This window comes from Trichechus manatus, unplaced genomic scaffold, assembly GCF_000243295.1.
Source record: "Trichechus manatus latirostris isolate Lorelei unplaced genomic scaffold, TriManLat1.0 scaffold00207, whole genome shotgun sequence".
NCBI lineage: Eukaryota > Metazoa > Chordata > Mammalia > Sirenia > Trichechidae > Trichechus > Trichechus manatus.
In genome coordinates, this window is record NW_004444143.1 from 290,850 (window position 1) to 309,944 (window position 19,095).

Here is a 19,095-nt window from a genome sequence, read left to right on the forward strand (position 1 = left end):
GTTCACAGATGGTAGTTTTGGTAGAAGCATTGTGTGCAGGGAAGGCAAATCCTTATCCAGAGTAACTGTCTTATTGCAGTAAGAACAAAATGCTGCCCTTTTTATGATGGAAGTGGTCCAATGTAATCAACCTGCCACCAGGTTGCTGGCTAAAAGGCCCGAAGAATGATGCCATATTGGGGATTCAGGGTTGGTATCTACTGCTGGGATACCCTGGTGGTGTAGTGGTTAAGTACTATGGCTGCTTAACCCTAAGGTCAGCAGTTCGAATCCACCAGGTGCTCCTTGGAAACTCAATGGGGCAGTTCTACCCTGTCCTGTAGGGTTGCTGTGAGTCAGAATCAACTTGACAGCAATGGGTTTGGTTTGATTTTTTTATCTACTGCTGGCACTTTGGGCACTCAGCAGTGGCTTTGGCCAAATTGGCCTTGATGAGTGGAAGTCCATGCTGCTGAGCCTATGCATAACTCCATCCCTGCCACGCTGGCCACTTTGTTCATGAGCCCATTGGGCAACGACAAGAATGGCTGGGGAAAGAGACTGGTATCCACAGAACATGTCATCCTATCCACTTGATTGCTAAAATCCTCCTTGCTGAGGTCGTCGGTGAGCATTCACATGAGACACAAATGTCTTCACTTCTTTGGCCCATTCAGAGAGGTCTACTGACATACCTCTTCCCCATAACTCCTTGTCTCCAATTTTCCAATTATGTTCTTTCCAAGTCCCTGTCCATCCAGCCAAACCATTGGTCACATCTGATGAATCAGTATACAATCACACGTCTGGCCATTTCCCCTTCCAAGCAAAATAACTAGGTGCACTGCTCAAAGTTCTGCCCACTGGGAGGATTTCCCTTCACCACTGTCCTTCAGGGAAGTCCCAGAAAGTGGCTGCAGTGCTGCAGCTGTCCACTTTTCAGTAGTGCCTGAATATCACACAGAACCATCTGTAAACCAGGCACAAGTTTTCTCTTTGTCAACCAGTCATAAGGAATTCCCCCATGAGACCATAGGTGCAGTTGGAGAGGGAAGTTAATGTGACAAGTGCAGACCATGGGCATTTGGGCCACTTCCTCATGTAACTAGTGTCTTCAGGGCCTGCTCGAGCCCTATCTCATACATACCACTTCCATTTGATGATAGAGTGTTGCTGTGCACATCCAAATTTATGACTCTGGGTCAGACAACACCTAGTTCATGATGGGCAGCTCAGGCCACATAGTAACTTACTGGTTCATGGTTAAGCATTCAGTCTCTACTAAGGCCCAGTAACAAACTAAAAACTGTTTCTCAAAAGGACAGTAGTTGTCTTCAGAGGATGACATGGTTTTCCTCCAAAATCCTAAGGTTTTGTGCTGTGATTCACCAATAGGGTCCTGCCAAAGACTCCAAATAGCATCTCTATCTGCCATTGACACTTCAAGCATCATTGGATTAGCCAGGTCATAATGATCCAAGAGAAAGATCCTTCTCTTGTTCTGAGCCCCACTCAAAACTAGCAGCTTTTTGAATCACTTGGTAAATAGGCTTGGAGTGTAGCACACTTAAATGAGGGATATGCTGCCTGCAAAATCCAAAGAGGCCCAGCAGGCATTTGCCTCCTTTTTAGTTGTAGGAATGGCCAGATGCAACAACTTATCCTTCACCTTAGAAGGAGTACTTTGACATGCCCCACATCACTGAACCTCTAGAAATTTCACTGAGGTGGAAAGCACCTGGATTTTTGTCTGGTTCATTTCCCACCCTCTGGTACACAATTGTCTTGCCAATAAGTTTAGTCGTTGATACTTCTTCCTTGCTAGGTCCAATCAGGATAATGTCATCAATGTAAGGGACCAGTGTGACATCTTGTAGAAGGGAAAGGCAATCAAGGTCCTGTGAACTAATGATGACATAGGGCAGGAGAGTTGAGATACCCCTCATGTAGGACAGTGAGGGTCTATTGCTGGCCTTGCCAGCTGAAGGCAAACTGTTTCTGATGATCTTTAGTTGTCTAATTCTGAAATTGTTAATCTTTTGGATTTCTGTTTGCTGTCTCTCTATGGATTCTTGCAGCCTGTTAAATTTGTCATTATGCTCTTGTATAACCTTCTTAAGTTCCGCTGTTGCTTTGTCTGTATGTTCCTTTGATTGTTCTGAGTTTTGCATGATCTCCTTCCTAATATCTTGAAAAGCTCTGTATATTAATCTTTTGAACTCTACCTCCAGTAATTCCAAGAAGTTCTCTTCCTCTGGAAGATTTTTTCATTCTTTGTTTTGGATGCTTGCTGAAGCCATCATGTTCTACCTCTATATGTGATTTGATATTGACTGCTGTCTGAGCCATCAATAAGTTATATTTATTTTGTTTGCTTACTGTGTCCTAGCTTCTTGTTTTGTTTTGTTTTGATATGTCCAAATAGGAGACTTGTGTAAGGTATTTTGAATATTGGTGCCTTCGAAGCTCTCATGTCCTGTCACCACGTGGTTAGAGCTGTTACTAGGTATGCAAGCCCAAGAGTCTGTTTACTTTTCTTATATGGAGTCAGCTAAGGTGTCCCGGTAGTCAGTCACCAAGTGTGTAGTGCAGGCTCTCACCTACAGTCCTAGACAGGCAGGGGTGATTGGAGTAGGCACAGGTATCTGACTGCAGTAAGGGATCACACATGGAGTGAGGCAGGGGGATGACAGTTGCCTGAATGGGAGGAAAGTGTGTCCCTGTTCCCTAAAGTGTGTAGGTGGGTGGGTTTGGCAGCCAGACTATGGGCACCCAATGCTGTTGGCTGTAAGGACTGGGAGGGACCACTTATTCTTGGACGCCTGTCACAGGTGACTACGTGGCATAGGTGGAGCCACCAGTCCTCAGGCCCCTGATGTGGCTAGGTGAGGACCCTGCTTAATGGGCAGAGCAATCGCAAATGTCACAAACTGACCACTCCACCTTATAGCTGATACAGTTGAAATTAAGCTTCAAGTATATACCCTGTTGTGCTAATGAGGGCCTATGCTATTGAAACGAGTCCACACATGTGTATGCAGGGCTGAAAGGCATTCAAAGTTCATGGAACCCATATACCTGTGCCTAGTCAAAGGAGGTGTGCCTGCCTTCAGTTCCCGGCTTAGGGGAGCTGGCAGATTATTTTTTCCTTTTGTTAACTTGTTCCCTATCCAAAGCCGGGAGAATGGCTCAGGGTGCACGATGGGTCCTACTTCTGGTCCAAGGGACACAGCAATCGCTGAAGCTGACCTGGACCCAGTGCAGAGAGGGGAGGGGGAGGTAAATGAGAGAGTTTCTTCCCAAAGAGGGTGTTTTTTAATCCCCGCTGTAGGTTAGATGCATGTATTTATCTTTTGCTGATTGAGTGCCGCTTCTCACTGGTTCTGGAGGGTTGAGCAGACTCTCCACCGCTCGGTCTCTCCCGATGTGGAAAACACATTCCCAGCACCACTACTTGCCTCACTGTGCACACCAGCCGATCCAGCCTGCAGGATGCTTGTTCCCACCGGGTCAGGTCTGGCAACTCCTCGCTGCTTCTGAACCGTCTCTCCCTCCCCCGCCACTCAGTCCAATTCCTCAACTTTGCCTTTGATGTTCAGGGCTTCTAGATTGTCATATATAATTGATTCACTTGTTTTTTCTCCTCTTTGTTGTAAGAGGGACCACAAGAAGCATCTGACTACTCCACCACCTTGGCCCCACCTCCTTCTGATGAACTTTAGGAAAAGGAGTCAAGAAAAAGACATTGACCAGGTCAATACCTGCATACCAGGTACCAGGAAATGTATTAAATTACTCAAGCAATGAAACCACATATGCAGCTGCAATTGGAGTCACCACCTGGTTAAGTTTATCATAATCCACTGTAATTCTCCAAGATCCATCTTTTCTGCATAGTCCAAATATGCAAGTTGAATGGGGATGTGGTGGGAATCACCACCCCTGCATCCTTCAAGTCCTTGATGGTGGCATTAATTTCTTCAATCCCTCCAGGAATGTGGTATTGCTTTTTGTTTACTACTTTCCTAGGCAGGGGCAGTTCTAACGGGTTCTACTTGGCCTTTCCAATCATAATAGTCCTTACTGCAAATGTCAGGGATCCATTGTGGGGGTTCTGCCAGCTACTGAATATGTTTATTCCAATTATACATTCTGGAACTGGGGAACATACTACATAATGAGTTCGGGAACCCACTGTGAGACATACCTGACTTAAGATTTCATTAATAACCTAACCTCCATTTGCCCCTACCCTGACTGGTGGCCATAGTGATGTTTTGGGTCTCCAGGAGTTATATTAGTTCAGAGCCAGTGTCCAGTAATCCCTGAAAAGCCTTATTTCCTTTTCCCCAATGTACAGTCACTCTCATAAAAGCCATAAATCCCTTTGGGGAAGGCTGGAAGAAAGAGTAACATTATACATTTTTGGCAGTGTAGTGGGTCTTTCCTCAAACGGACCTGGCCTTTCCTTAATGCAAGGGTCTGCGGGTCTGTAAACTGGCTCAAGTCTGGGAATTGATCGAGGGGCCATGACTCTTTTGGCAATTCAAGTTAGACTGCCGTTCACTTGACCTACAATTCTTCTGCTTGAAAAGATCTGTAAATATTTAGATTTCCCACCTATTTCACTCTTAGGGACACTCTGACTGAGTAGCCAATATCGTAAGTCCATGCAAGTCAGACTATTCTGATTACTGCTTTGACTCTGTTGTCCATTACAGTAACCACACCCACTTTGTCTTTGGCAATTAAGTGCTGCCACTTGGCCCCTGCCACCCTAGGATTCAATCACCTCCACTGTAGTGTCTATAGACCAGGAGTCCAATAAGTGCCACCGGAGCCACACTTCCCCTAACTGTGGCTCCTTGCCCTTCACTCTGCCCTTCCCAAGTATGTCCATGCAGGGCATCTTTCCAGACCCCAACAAGCTAGCACAACAGTGCCTTCTGTGTTTATCGGAAGGAACCCCCCTGCCGTGGCTTCTCTGGTTTCCCCCACCCCTAAGTGGAATCTAAGCTTTATGGCACCTCCTCAAAAATAGTGGTGCTCTCTACTCTGCCATCTTCCGATAATAACCGGTTGAAGGGCTTCAAGTTGGTCAAGAGGAGAGATGGACAGCTGTGTTGCTATAGAAGTGGTGACACTGGAGCTGGTGTCCCTGCAGAAAGGCTGGGATCAGGTAGATGTCAATCGTGTATTCTTACTGAGAATAGCCAAAAGCTGTGTTCCAGAAAAGGATGGTTTGGGAGTTGTAGGAAACATCTTTGCAAATGGCCATTCTCAGAGAGAAACAGCTCCATGGATGCAGCTACTTCTATTCACAATCACAAATCCACCTACCCAGCATCCTCTACCATAGAGGGGCAACTGCAGCCTCAGAAGCCTGAGCATCATGCCTGAACACCAGAAGGCAGGTGTCCTTTAAGGAAAACATGGCAACGTGTGGGCTCACTCAGTGAAGTGGTACAGGGATGGGGTGAAAGTGACTGACATCTGGAATTGGGTGGCAGGAATCTGGAGTTTAGAAAGTAGGGGTAAATGAGGGTGGTCTCTGGGATTTAGTGATAAAGGGGTTCAAGGAGTGATTAGGTGTAGATATTTGGTTTTCATTGATTCAGGGGGCCAAGGAGGACCTATAATTTGGTATGGGTGTCCTAGTGGGTCAAGTATCTGCAGTCAAGGAATTAGGGAGGAGAGTAGTCTCTGAGATGGGATGGGGGACCTAGATCCAAAGGTATTGGCAGTTAGGTGAATTTTTCACTGTGGTAAAATACACATAGCATACAATTCACCATTTTAAGCATTTTAAAATGTACAATTCAGTGGCATTTAGTACATGCACAGTGTTATGCAACCATCACCTCTATCTAGTTCTAGAACATTTTCATCACCCTAAAAGGAAACCCCGAACCCATTAAGCAGTCCATCTCCATTCTCCCCCACCCCCACCCCTTGGCAACTACTAATCTGCTTTCTGTCTCTATGGATTTGCCTATTCTGTTAGTTCATATAAATGGAGTAATACAGCATGTGGCCTTTTGTGTCTAGCTTCTTTTACTTTTAACAAAATGTTTTCCCATGTTGTAGCATGCATCAGTACCACATTTCTTTGTACGGCTGAATAATAGTCCATTGTATGGATATACTATATTTTGCTTAGCTATATAGTTGATAGACATTTGGGTTGTTTCCACTTTTTGGCTATTGTGAATAGGACTGCTATGAACATTCTGTTACAAGCTTATGACTGAACACCTGTTTTCCATTTTTTTGGATATATACCTAGGAATGGAATGGCTGCGTCATATAGCAATTCTGTTTAACTTACTGAGGAACCTACAAACTGTTTTCCATCCTGGCTGCACCATTTTATATTCCTACCAGCAATGTATGAGGGTTCCAATTTCTGCACATCCTTGACACCACTTGTTATTTTATTGTAATTTTAAAAAATTATAACCATTCTGGTGGGTGTGAAATGATATCTGTGGTTTTGATATGGATTTCCCTGGTGACTAATGACTTTGAAGATATTTTCATGTGCTTGTTGGCCATATATATGTATATCTTCTTTGGATATTCAAGTTATCTGCCCATTTTTCAATTCGGGTTTTGTCTTTTTATTGTTGAGTAGTAAGATTTCTTTATATATTCTGGATACTACACCCTTATCAGATATATGATTTCCTCCCATGATTAGGTGATTTTTGATGGTTCACTCTCTGAGGACAATAAATAAATGTAAAGAAATTTTTAACTTTACCTAGTGGGTTTGTTGTTGTTAGTGACATGGATGTAGCAATTACAGAACTATTTTGTCTGTATTGCAGGATTAAGCAAATGAATAAATATATTGATGTTGTCATCCTTGCTTCCAAGGAGAACTCTGGTTGTACTTCTTCCAAGACAGATTCGTTCATTCTTCTGCCAGTCCATGTCTTATTCAGTATTCTTTGCCAACACCATATTCAAAGGCATCAATTCTTCTTTGGTCTTCTTTACTCATTGTCCAGCTTTCACATGCATATGAAGCAACTGAAAACACCATAGCTTGGGTCAGGCACACCTTAGATCTCATGGTAACATCTTTTCAATACTTTAAAGAGTTTTTTACAGCAGATTTGCCCAGGCAATATTTTGTTTGATTTCTTGACTGCTGCCGCCATGGGTGTTGATTGTGGAGCCAAGTAAAATGAAATCCTTTACAAATTCAATCTTTTTTCCATTTATCATGTTGCTTATTGGTCCAGTTATGAGAATTTTTGTTTTATGTTGAGGTGCAATCCATAGTGAAGGCTGTGGTCTTTGATCTTCATCAATAAGTGCTTCAAGTCCTCCTCACTTTCAGCAAGAAAGGTTGTGTCATCTGCATATTGCAAGTTATTAATGAGTCTTCCTCAATCCTGATGCCGCATTCTTCTTCATACAGTCCAGCTTCTCGGATTATTTGCTCAGCATAATAGATTGAATAAGTATGGCAAAAGGATATAACCATGATGCACACCTTTCCTGACTTTAAACCACGCAGTATCCCCTTGTTCTGTGTGAACAACTGTCTCTTGGTCTATGTACAGGTTCCTTATGGGCACAAATTAAGTGTTCTGGAATTCCCATTCTTCACAATGTTATCCATAATTTGATATGATCCACACAGTCGAATGCTTTTGCATAGTCAACAAAACACAGGTAAACTTCTGGTATTCCCTTTCAGCTGATATTCATTTGACATCAGCCATGATATCTCTCGTTTCACATCCTCTTCTGAATCTGGCTTGAACTTTTGGCAGTTCCCTGTCAATGTACTGCTGCAACCGATTTTGAATGATCTTCAACACAATTTTACTTGTGTGTGATATTAATGATATTGTTCAATAACTTCTGCATTCTGTTGCATCACCTTTGTTTGGAATAGGCATAAATATGGATCTCTTTCAGTCAGATGGCCAGGTAGTTTTCCAAATTTATTGGTATACACTAGTGAGCACCTCCAGCGCTGCATCCATTTGTTGAAACATTTCAATTGGTATTCTTTCTGTCAATTCCTGGAGGCTTGTTTTTCGCCAATGCCTTCCGTGCAGCTTGGACTTCTTCCTTCAGTACCATCGCTTCTTGATCATATGCTACCTCCTGAAATGGTTGAATGTCCAATTCTTTTTAGTATAGTGACTCTGTGTATTCCTTCCATCTTCTTTTGATGCTTCCTGTGTCATTCAATATTTTGCCCATAGAATCCTTCAAAATAGCAACTCGATGCTTGGATTTTTTTCTTCAGTTCTTTCGCTTGTGAAATGCCGAGTGTGTTCTTCCCTTTTGGTTTTCTAACTCCAGGTCTTTGCACATATCATTAAAATACTTTGCTTTGTCTTCTCGAGTCACCCTTCGAAATCTTCTGTTCTGCTCTTTTATTTAATCATTTCTTCTTCCATTTGCTTTAGCTACTCGACATTCAGGACTAAGATTCAGAATCTCTTCTGACATCCATTTAGGTCTTTTGTTTCTTTACTGTCTTTTTAATGACCTTTTGCTTTCTTCATGTATGATGCCCTTGATGTCATTCCACAACTCATCTGGACTTGTCATTAGTGTTCAATGTATCAAATCTATTCTTGAGATGGTCTCTAAATTCATGTGGGATACACTCAAGGTTGTATTTTGGCTCTTGTGGACTTGTTCTAATTTTCTTCAGCTCTGACTTGAACTTGCGTATGAGCAATTGATGGTCTGTTCTGGCCTTATTCTGACTGATGATATTGAGCTTCTCCATAGTTTCTTTCCACAGATGTAGTTGATTTGATTCTTGTGTTTTCTATCCAGTGAGGTTCACGTGTTGTTGAAAAAAGGTACTTGCAATGAAGAAGTCGTTGGTCTTGCAAAATTCTATCATGCAATCTCTGGCGTGGTTTCTCTCACCAAGGGGATATTTCCCAGCTACCAATCCTTCTTCTTTGTTACCTACTTTTGCATTCCAATCACCAGTAATTATCAATGCATCTTGACTGCATGTTGGATCAATTTCAGACTGCAGAAGTTGGTAAAAATCTTCAGTTTCCTCAATTTTTGCCTTAGTGGTTGGTGCAGAAATTTGAATATTAATCGTATTAACTGGTTTTCCTTGGAGGCATCCTAGTGTGTGTGAAGTCCTATTGCATTGTGGTTTTGGTTTGCATTTCCCTAATGACTAATGACATTATCTTTTCATGTGCTTGTTGGCCATTTGTATTTCTTTTTTGATGAAATGTCTATTCAAGTCCTTTGTCCATTTTTAAATTAGATTGTCTTTTTGTTGTTGAGTTGTAAGTGTACTTTATATATTCTGGATACTAGATCCTTATCAGATATATTATTTGCATTTTTCCCATTGTGTTTGTTGCCTTTTCAATTAGTTGATGGAGTCCTTTGATACACAAAGTTTTTAATTTTTATGAAGTCAAATTTATTTTGTTACTTGTGCATTTGGAGTCATTTTAAAGAAACCATTGCCTAATTCAAGGCCATGAAAATTTATACCTGTTTCTAACAGTTTTAGCTCTTATATTTAGATCTTTAATCCATTTTATTTTTGTATATGGTGTGAATAGCCCAACTTCATTCTTTTGCATGTGGCTATCCAGTTGTCCCGACACCATATGTTGAAGATTCCTCTTTACCCATTGAATAGTCTTTGCACCTTTGTAAAATCTCAATTGACCATGGATATATGGGCTTATTTATGGACTCAGTTATATTCCATTGGTCTATAAGACTATCTTCATGGGCCAATACCACACTATCTTGATTTCTATAGCTTTGTAGACGTTTTGAAATTGGGAAATGTGAATCCTCCAACTTTCTTTTACTTTTTAAAGACTGTTTTGGCTATTAAGGGTCCCTTGTGATTCTATATGAAATTTAAAATCAGCTCATCCATTTCTTCAAAAAAAGGCCGTTGGAATTTTGATAGGAATTGTGATGACTTTTTAGATCAATTTGGGGAATACTGCCATTTTAAGAATATTAAGTCTTCCAATCCGTGAGCACAGGATACATTTCCATTTATTTAGGTCATCTTTAATTTCTTTCAAAAATGTTTTGTAGTTTTAGGTACAAAATTTACCCCTCCATGGTTAAAATTTATCCTATTTTGTTCTTTCTGATTTGTAAATGGAATTTTCTTGGTTTCATTTTTAGATTATTCATTGCCAGTGTATAGGAATACTACTGATTTTTCTATGTTGATGTTACCTGCAACTTTACTGAACTCATTTATTAGCTCTAATAATTTTTGTAGATTCTTTAGGGTTTTCTATGTATTAGATCATGTCAGCTGTGAACAGATCTAATTTTACTTCTTCCTTTCCAATTTAGATGCATTTTACTTGAATCCATAATCAACAACCGTGGAAGCAGCAGTCAAGAAATCAAAAGATGCACTGCACTGGGCAAGTCTGTTGCAAAAGACCTCTTTAAAGTGTTAAAAAGAAAATATGTCACCTTGAAGACTAAGGTGCACCTGACCCAAGCCATGATGTTTTCAGTTGCCTCATATGCATGCAAAAGCTGGACAATGAATAAGAAAGACTGAAGAACTGACATCTTTGAATTGTGGTGTTGCTGAAGAATACAGAATATACCATGGACTGCCAAAAGAATGAACAAATCTGTCTTGGAAGTACAGCCAGAATGCTCCTCAGAAGCAAGGATGGTGAGACTACATCTCACATACTTTGGACATCAGGAGGGATCAGTCCCTGGAGAAGGACATCAAGCTTGGTAGAGGGTCAGCAAAAAAAGAGGAAGACCTTCAATGAGATGGACTGACACAGTGGCTGCAACAATGGGCTCAAGCATAACAATGATCGTGAGGAAGGTGCAGGACTGGGCAGTGTTTCATTCTGTCGTACATGGGGTCATTATGAGTCAGAACCAACTCAACGGCACTGAACAACAACAAAATGCCTATTAGACAATACATTTTTGTCTGAATATACATCTGGTTGCCAATCCTCAGGTTTTTCTACATAATATGCTCATTTTCATTCATTTAAAAATACATCATAATCCAGGGATTTCCTTATTACCTCATGGTATTCAGAGACGTATTATGGATATTCAGATATTTGTTGGCTATCTTAATATTTTTCCCATTCTAGAAAAGAATGTCACCTACATATTTTCTTTTTTTGAGAAATTGTTGAGTAAAATTTCCTGACCTTTTAAATAATATTTATAATAATATTGTTTTTGACAACTGTGTTTTTAACTATCATTATGTAAATACATTTTTGAACTGGTATGAACTTTTTGTGCAGCATCACGGATGAGGTACGAATGTAGGCCGATTCAACCATACCTTCTTGATTTCTATTTCTTAGTTGTTTGTTTTCTAAAAACTCTACATGCTGTATAAGGTACAAGTGTTGGTGAGGTTTCCAACAAGTATTACGCTCTATTCTTTCTCATTATGAATTCTCTGATGTCAACTAAGGTGTATAACATGGTTAAAGTCCTCTAAACAAATAATAATGAACATATTTAAATATTGGCCAACATCCACTAAATACTTACTGTGTTAGGAGCAGTTCCAGCTTGCGAGTGGCCATCTAAGATGCATCAATTGGTCCCAACTCACTTGGAGCAAAGGAGAACGAAGAACACCAAAGACACAAGGAAAATATTAGCCCAAGAGATAAAAGGGCCACATAGGCCAGAGACTCCATCAGCCTGAGACCAGAACTGGATGGTGCCTGGATACCACCAATGACCACCCTGATAGGAAAGACATCAGAGAGTCCCTGACGGAGCAGGAGAAAGGTGTGGAGCAGAACTCAAATCCACGTAAAAAGACCAGACTTGATGGTCTGAGGCTGGAGGAACCCTCGAAGCCATGGCCCCCACTCTGTTAATCCAGAACTAAAACCATTCCTGACGCTCACTCTTCGGACAAAGATTGGACTGGACTATAAAACAAAATAACACTCGAGTGTGCTTCTTACTTCAAGCAGATACACGAGACCAAATGGGCAGCTCCTGTCCGGAGGAGGCAGGATGAGGAGGCAGGAAAGGACAGGAGCTGGTTGGATAGATGCAGGAAACCTGAGGTAGAAAGGGAGAGTGTGCTGTCACATAGGGACTGCAACTCATGTCACATAACAGTATGTGTATAAATTTTTGTATGAGAAATTGACTTGAGCTATAAACTTTCACCTTAACAAAAACTTTAAATTTATTCATTTAATCCTCACAGCATCACAATACATACATCATGGACATATATATTTATACATGAAAAATTATAAAACAGGTCTAACATTTCTACCAGTATATTTACATATAAATACATCTGCATGCATATGCACACGTGTGCATATACATGTAAGTAAAAATAGGAAGAAAAAGTATGGAAAAATAAAAATAATGATTACATTGAGGGGATTGAGACTGTTGGTAGTGGCAATATTTTATAGGGAGAAAATGTTCAGAGTCATTTCAGCATTGAAAATTAACATTTTAAAGAAAATAGAAACAACAACAAAAACCATTAAAGTTCAGTTTAGACAGTAACTTTTATAATCGTAAAACTTTAGAGGGTACCATGATGTTAGTTATTTAGCAAAACGAAAGTCAACCATAGAACAGAATACTGATGCCATTAAAAATAATGATAAAGGTCTAAACTTACTGAAACGGTAGACATGGTATATTTTGGCACGATAAAAGCAGGTTGTTGTATAGCATGCATACCATGATTACACTTATAAAAAAAAAGTTTGGAAGGAGTTACAATTTGAGTGTGGTTATCTCTGGTAAGATGACGAAAATTTCTTAGTTTCTTCTTTGTGCTTCTATATGTTTTCTTTTTTTACAATACGAAAATATTGGTTTCATAAAAGGAAAAAATAAAGCTGTCATCAAAAACAAAGTTACAATTCTCTTAGGAATTAAGAGATGTAACACAATTTACAGTGTAGTACTGGTAGAAATGCAGATCTACCAATCACTAGAAAAGACGCCTCTAAAACAAAGTAATATAAACACAAATATATTACCCAGAAGGCAAACAAAACAATGAGGAAGGAAGGAATTATTGAATAAGTAGTTCTGAGATAAAATCTTTGATTTTTGGGGGGGAGGGGATTTAATTTAGACATTGAATTCACAAAATAAATTTGAATGATTAACAAGTTATGTATAAAAGAAAATTGTAAATGAATTAGAAAAAATAGTGTTAATAGAGGAACCTTCAATCATGCATTATCTGCTTTTAAAAACATTATAAAGGTTAATAACAAGGTCTTCTGTCATTCATCCAGTATGAATTCCCTCATGGCGAGTGAGGTCTGAGCGACTACCAAAGGCCTTTCCACATTCCTTACAGTCATAGGGTTTCTCGCCTGTGTGAATTCTCTGATGTCTAGTAAGGTTTGAGCCTTTATTGAAGGCTTTCCCACATTCATTACATTCATAAGGTTTTTCATCTGTATGGATTCTCTGATGTTGAATAAGTTCTGAGCTCTGAATAAAAGCCTTTCCACATTCTTTACATTCATAGAGTTTCTCACCAGCATGAATTCTGTGATGATTAGTAAGTGTGGAGGCACTACTAAAGGCCTTCCCACATTCCTTACATTCATAAGGTTTCTCACCTGTATGCATTCTCTGATGTTGAATAAGCCTTGAGTGTTGAGTAAAGGCCTTCCCACATTCCTTACATTCATAAGGTTTCTCACCAGTATGAATTCTCAGATGTGGCAAAAGTTGTGAACTCTTAGTAAAGGCCTTCCCACATACTTTACATTCATAGGGTTTCTCACCAGTATGAATTCTTTGATGATCATTAAGGTTTGAGCAATAATTAAAGGATTTTCCACATTCTTTACATTCATAGGGTTTCTCACCAGTGTGAATCCTCTGATGTAGAGAAAAATATGAACTATACCTAAAGGCTTTGCCACATTCCTTGCATTCATAGGGTTTTTCACCAGTGTGAATTCTCTGATGTCGAGTAACAAGTGAGCCACGACTAAAGGATTTTCCACACTCCTTACATTCATAGGGCTTTTCACAAGAATGAATTCTCTGATGTTGAATAAATTGTGAGTTCTGATTAAAGGCCTTTCCACATTTCTTACATTCACAGGGTTTTTCTTCATTAATAATTTTTTGATGTGGAGTAAGAAATGTGGGCTGAATAAAAGTGGGCATGTCTCCCTGTGTAAATATTACTTGACTGAAATGTCTCTTCTTTAGAGATAATATCTCGGTCTCACACATTGATTCCAGATCTGAAAGAAAATAAGGCAAATATTCATTTTTCTTATTCAGGGAGAAGATAAACTTCTAAAGAAAAAATGGGAGAATTCAACTGAAAATAGTATCTGGGAAAGCAAATATATTGACATTTCTCAAATATGGTAGTTTGTAAAACAGACAAGAAAGGCATTGAGATTAAAAAGAAGTAATAGAGGAAGCTCAGGAGGGTGATTACAGAAATAGATGATCCTCAAATTTAGGTATGGATCAGAATCACCTGGAAACCTTGGTGAATACACACTGCTCAGGGCCATCCTCCATATACATTGATTCTAATAATATATACATGTATATAAGCACAAACACACACACATAGGTGAGGCGCTCACTGGTAACCAAAAGGTTAGCAGTTTGAACCCACCCAGAGGATAGGTTCATGGATCCATGGGAGAAAAATCTTGTGATCTGCTTCCATAAAGATTACAGCCTAGAAAATCCTAGTGGCAGTTCTACCTTGTTACATGGAGAAAATCTACTTGACTGCACCTAAAAACAACACACACATTGAGCATAATACTGTATGTTTTGCAGTTTGTGGACAACTGTCAGACATACATCAAAGGACTATTAAAAGGAATGTGTAGAAAGATATAAATGGAGAGGGAGGTCAGCGACTCTGTAAAATAACTGCATAATCAGCAAATTCACATGGGAGAGGGTATAAGGGACAGCCTCTGTAGCAAGTCTAATGTGCTGGATGCATCTGACAAAAATGGTAGACAAGTAAGACGCTCCTGTGGATAAAGTATATGTGTTGAGAATTCACTGAAAATAGTTTGCTTTGGAATTCTGTGATACTGACTTTGGGAGAGAGAGGAATGGATCCTTCAGGGTCATGGCAGTGAAAAAGGGAGGCAGCTCAAGTTTGAGATGTACAAGAATAAGACAAGATGAAACATACTCTGTGAGGGGAGAACTCCCTGTAGACATATGAGAGATCAGCCCCAGTTTTATGTTTTCAGGCAGTTAGTGTCTCTGAACCCTCACTTCCTCATGTGTAAACTGGGGATAATGCTTAACTCATGATTGCTGGAGAGGAATAACACGTAAATAATTTGGTGTAAAGTGCTTAGTATTTGATAGCTATTATTATAGAAGAATGTCAGAGCTAAAATAAGGACACTGGACAAATGAAATGGCTCGAAGAGTCAAGCCAGAAACATAACCCTTTTCCTCCTAGTCCCATATGATCATTAAACAAGTTTTCATCTAGGTGGTTGTTGTTGTTAGGTGCCGTTGAGTTGGTTACAACTCATAGCAACCCTATGTAGAATAGAATGGAACACTGCCTGGTCCTGCGCCATCTCACAAATGTTATGCTTGTGCCCGTTGTTGCAGCCACTGTGTCAATCCATCTTGTTGAGGGTGTTCCTCTTTTTTGCTGGCCCTCTACCAAGCATGATGTCCTTCTCCAGGGACTGATCCCTCCTGGTAACATGTCCAAAGTATGTGAGACGTAGTCTTGCCATCTTTGCTTCTAAGGAGCATTCTGGTTGTATTTCTTCCAAGACATTTATCTAGGTAAGTTCCTAAAAATCTCTTGAAACTGTCTTCGTCTAATTATTGTATTTCAGATCGGAATCATCTCTCTCCTAGATCACTACTGTTGTTTTGTTAGCTGCTGTTGAATTGGTCCTGACTCATGGTAACCCCAGACCTTTGCGATCCACAGGGTTTTCATTGGCTGATTTTCAGAAGTAGATCAGCAGGCCTTTCTTCCTAGCCCATCTTAGTCAAGAAGCTCCACTGAAACCTGTTCAGCATCATAACAGCTACACAAACTTCCACTGACAGATGGGCAGGGCTGCACAAGAGGTGCACTGGCCAGGAATAGAATCCCAGTCTCCCTCGTGGAAAGCAGTAATTCTACCACTGAATCAATACTGCTCCCTATAGGAATCGCCTAACAGTCTCACCATTATGTTCCAGTGCCCTCTAATCCATTCAGCACCTGCAGTGATATTTGGCCTGCCTGGCCTTGCCTACCTAAAATCCAAATTCCTTGGTAATTACCAGCACAGGCCCCAGTGATGTGGCTCCTTTCTGCCTCTCCAACCTTGTCTTACTGTTCACTTCCACTTGCTCAGGGAGGCCCAGTCCTTCAAATAAACCCAGTTCTCCCCTGCCTCAGAGCCTTCACAGGGATCTTCCCTTAGCCTGGAATGCATAGGGACGATGGTGCCACCACACCAGTGTCCCTGCTAATTTCTATCATTTAGGTCTCTGCTTGAATAGTATATCTCTAGGGAGTCCACACCTAATCTTTAGTCTAAATTATGGTCTTCCTGTTATTACACCTGAGAGCACTCTGCTTTCTCTTTAACAGCACTTATTATTTGTAATGTTATATACATCTGCATCGACCCAATTAAGGCATGAATGTCTTTTACCTTCACCAATGCATACTCAGTGCTTGGCAAAATGCCTGAAACGTATCAGGAGCTCAGTATGTACTTGTTGAATCACTGAGGCAATAGATGAGTTTTTAGATGTATTTCCCTCAAAAATAATTTTCTGAAAAACACATACTTTAATTTAAAAAAGGCATTTCTGTTAAAAGTGGCAGATGGAGCATATAAATTTACCACTGCTCTTTCACAAATCCATTGTAAAATTACATAAATGCTTAATAAGGGGAAGGAAAACCCTACTAGGATGAAGTTCTCATGAGAGGAGACAGCAGTAAGAGAACTGGGAAGCTGGAAAGCCAATGGACAAGTGAAAAATGTTTCTGTCACCAGAGAAAGCTGGACTCTGAGCCCAAGTGGGTAAATTCACAGTTCTGATTCATGGTGCAGATCTCTACAAGAATACAAGAACTGGAGGAACGAGGCACTTCTAATACTGTGGTGCACAGGGCATGCTGCAAGCTGAAGTTCAAAAACTGAAGAAGTGGAGACCTGAAGGTCACATCCCATACCCCACAAAGGAGGATGATTATACATTTCCACTCTCACAGAAAACCAGAAGTCTTGAAAAACAGAATCAGAGAGAATCTGGACTCGGGAACATCAGGTAGAGCCACGGGTGTGGGTACTGAACTAAGAGCAAAGAATCAACAGAAAATGCAAATACTGAAATGATGAGATCCTACTGTCTTACCCCAGCTTGACCCCAAGAACACTGGTAACCAGGCTCATAACTCCAAGAGGGAAACTGAAGGACTCCTCTTTTGGGAAGATTAGGCCCAAAAGAAAAGACCAACAGTTACTGACAGTGGGAAGTCCACAATAAATTAACCCAGCCAGGTCAGCCTCAAGTAAACCAGCCCCACTCCCCCACTACACAGAGATTCCAATCATTTTTCTAGTATCTCACTCTTGAAAATGAGCAGAAAGCCAAGGTTTACCAGACATTTTAGGAAAGCCTCCAGCATGAAAAATGAGATCAAAAGAAGATCAAGTATCTGTGAGGAAACAGAAAAACTATAATAAATAACAGCCTCAGAGAGATAACAGAAGATCTGGTATCCATTAAATAAAATGCCAACTAAAAGAACACTAAGAAAACACACACACAAAATTCTTAGATACTGAAAATATAACAATAGCATAAAAAATAAAAGAATCAACAGTTCTTGTCTAAATGCTGAATGTGTGCAAACTTCTGGCTTCCTCTTTCAATGGACCCTGGAGAAGTTACAGAAGAATTTGGATTTGCAGAACTGGCATAAACTGGAAAATTCTAGACAGACAGAACACTGATGCAGACTGATCTATGTGTGTGACAGTAAAGCCTATTTGCCGGGATAGATGATAACAGGAGGAGGCAGGCAGAGGCTGGAAGTGAAGTCTGCAATTACAATACGGGGAGACAGCTCTTCCTGCGGAGGCTGCTGCTGTGTAAATGTAGAAAGATGACATCCTGATGAGAAGAAAGGCCTGGTGGAGCAGCAACGGACAAGTGTGATCAGTAGTGGATCTGTAAAATGCTCCACTCTGAGTTCACCTCCTCCCATTTCTTAAATCTGCCTGGAGGGACACAAATCAGGGCCTAGCTTTAAGCCTTTGCTCAGGCACCCTGCAGACAAGATAGGAACACGGGAACACGAGGTCACGAGCCAAAAGAGGCACACACCCGAGGGGGCAACTGCTGTGAAGTAAGGCCACAAACTGCCATGATCGTTCCAAGAAACAAAAGTTGTATGTGGTCAACACCTATTTTTGATAACTCTTAGCAAACAAGGCATTGCAACGTAACATCTGAAACTTGAAAGAAGTTATCAGAACTATAGGAAACATAATACGTAAGCGAAGAAACTTTCAAATATGCTCCCTGTAAGATGAGGGAAAAGAATCGTATGCCCACTATCACTGCTACCCATTGAAACCATCTTGGAAGTCCTGGCTCCCATGATAAACAAAGAATTAAGAAGTATGAAGACTGGAAGGGATGAGATAAACCTGATTATACGCACATAATATGATGATCTACCCTGAAAAACCAACAGAATAAAAAGGAAAAACTATTAGAATAAGAAAATTCAGTGAAGTTGTTGGATATAAGATCAACTTACAAAATTAATATGTCCTACACCAGTAATACTCAACTACAAAATTAAATTTAAAAATAAATATAACAATATGTGTGTGTGTATCTCAGTCATGACAGCAACAAAATTTATTTAAAAATCTAGGAAGTAACTTAACTAATAAAAAGATCTCTATGGGGAATAATTTTAAACTCTAATAAATGATATAAAAATAATCTGAATGAATCAAGAATATTCCATGTTAAAAAATGGGCAAAGGAAATGAACAGACACTTCACCAAAGAAGACATTCAAATGGCCAACAGACACATGAGGAAATGCTCGCCATCACTAGC

At 40.2% G+C, this 19,095-nt stretch overlaps 1 protein-coding gene across 2 annotated transcripts in view; it reads right to left on the bottom strand.

Moving 5' to 3' along the window:
- Positions 1-13,085: 13,085 nt before the first annotated feature.
- LOC105756882 (zinc finger protein 829) overlaps positions 13,086-19,095 on the bottom strand; it is a 27,796-nt gene continuing 21,786 nt past the window's right edge. For both annotated transcript variants that reach the window (XM_012559041.2, XM_023742275.1), the window contains one exon: positions 13,086-14,240. In XM_012559041.2, coding sequence (XP_012414495.1) covers positions 13,261-14,240 — 980 coding nt within the window. In that variant the 3' untranslated portion in view covers positions 13,086-13,260. The remainder of the gene's footprint in view (positions 14,241-19,095) is intronic.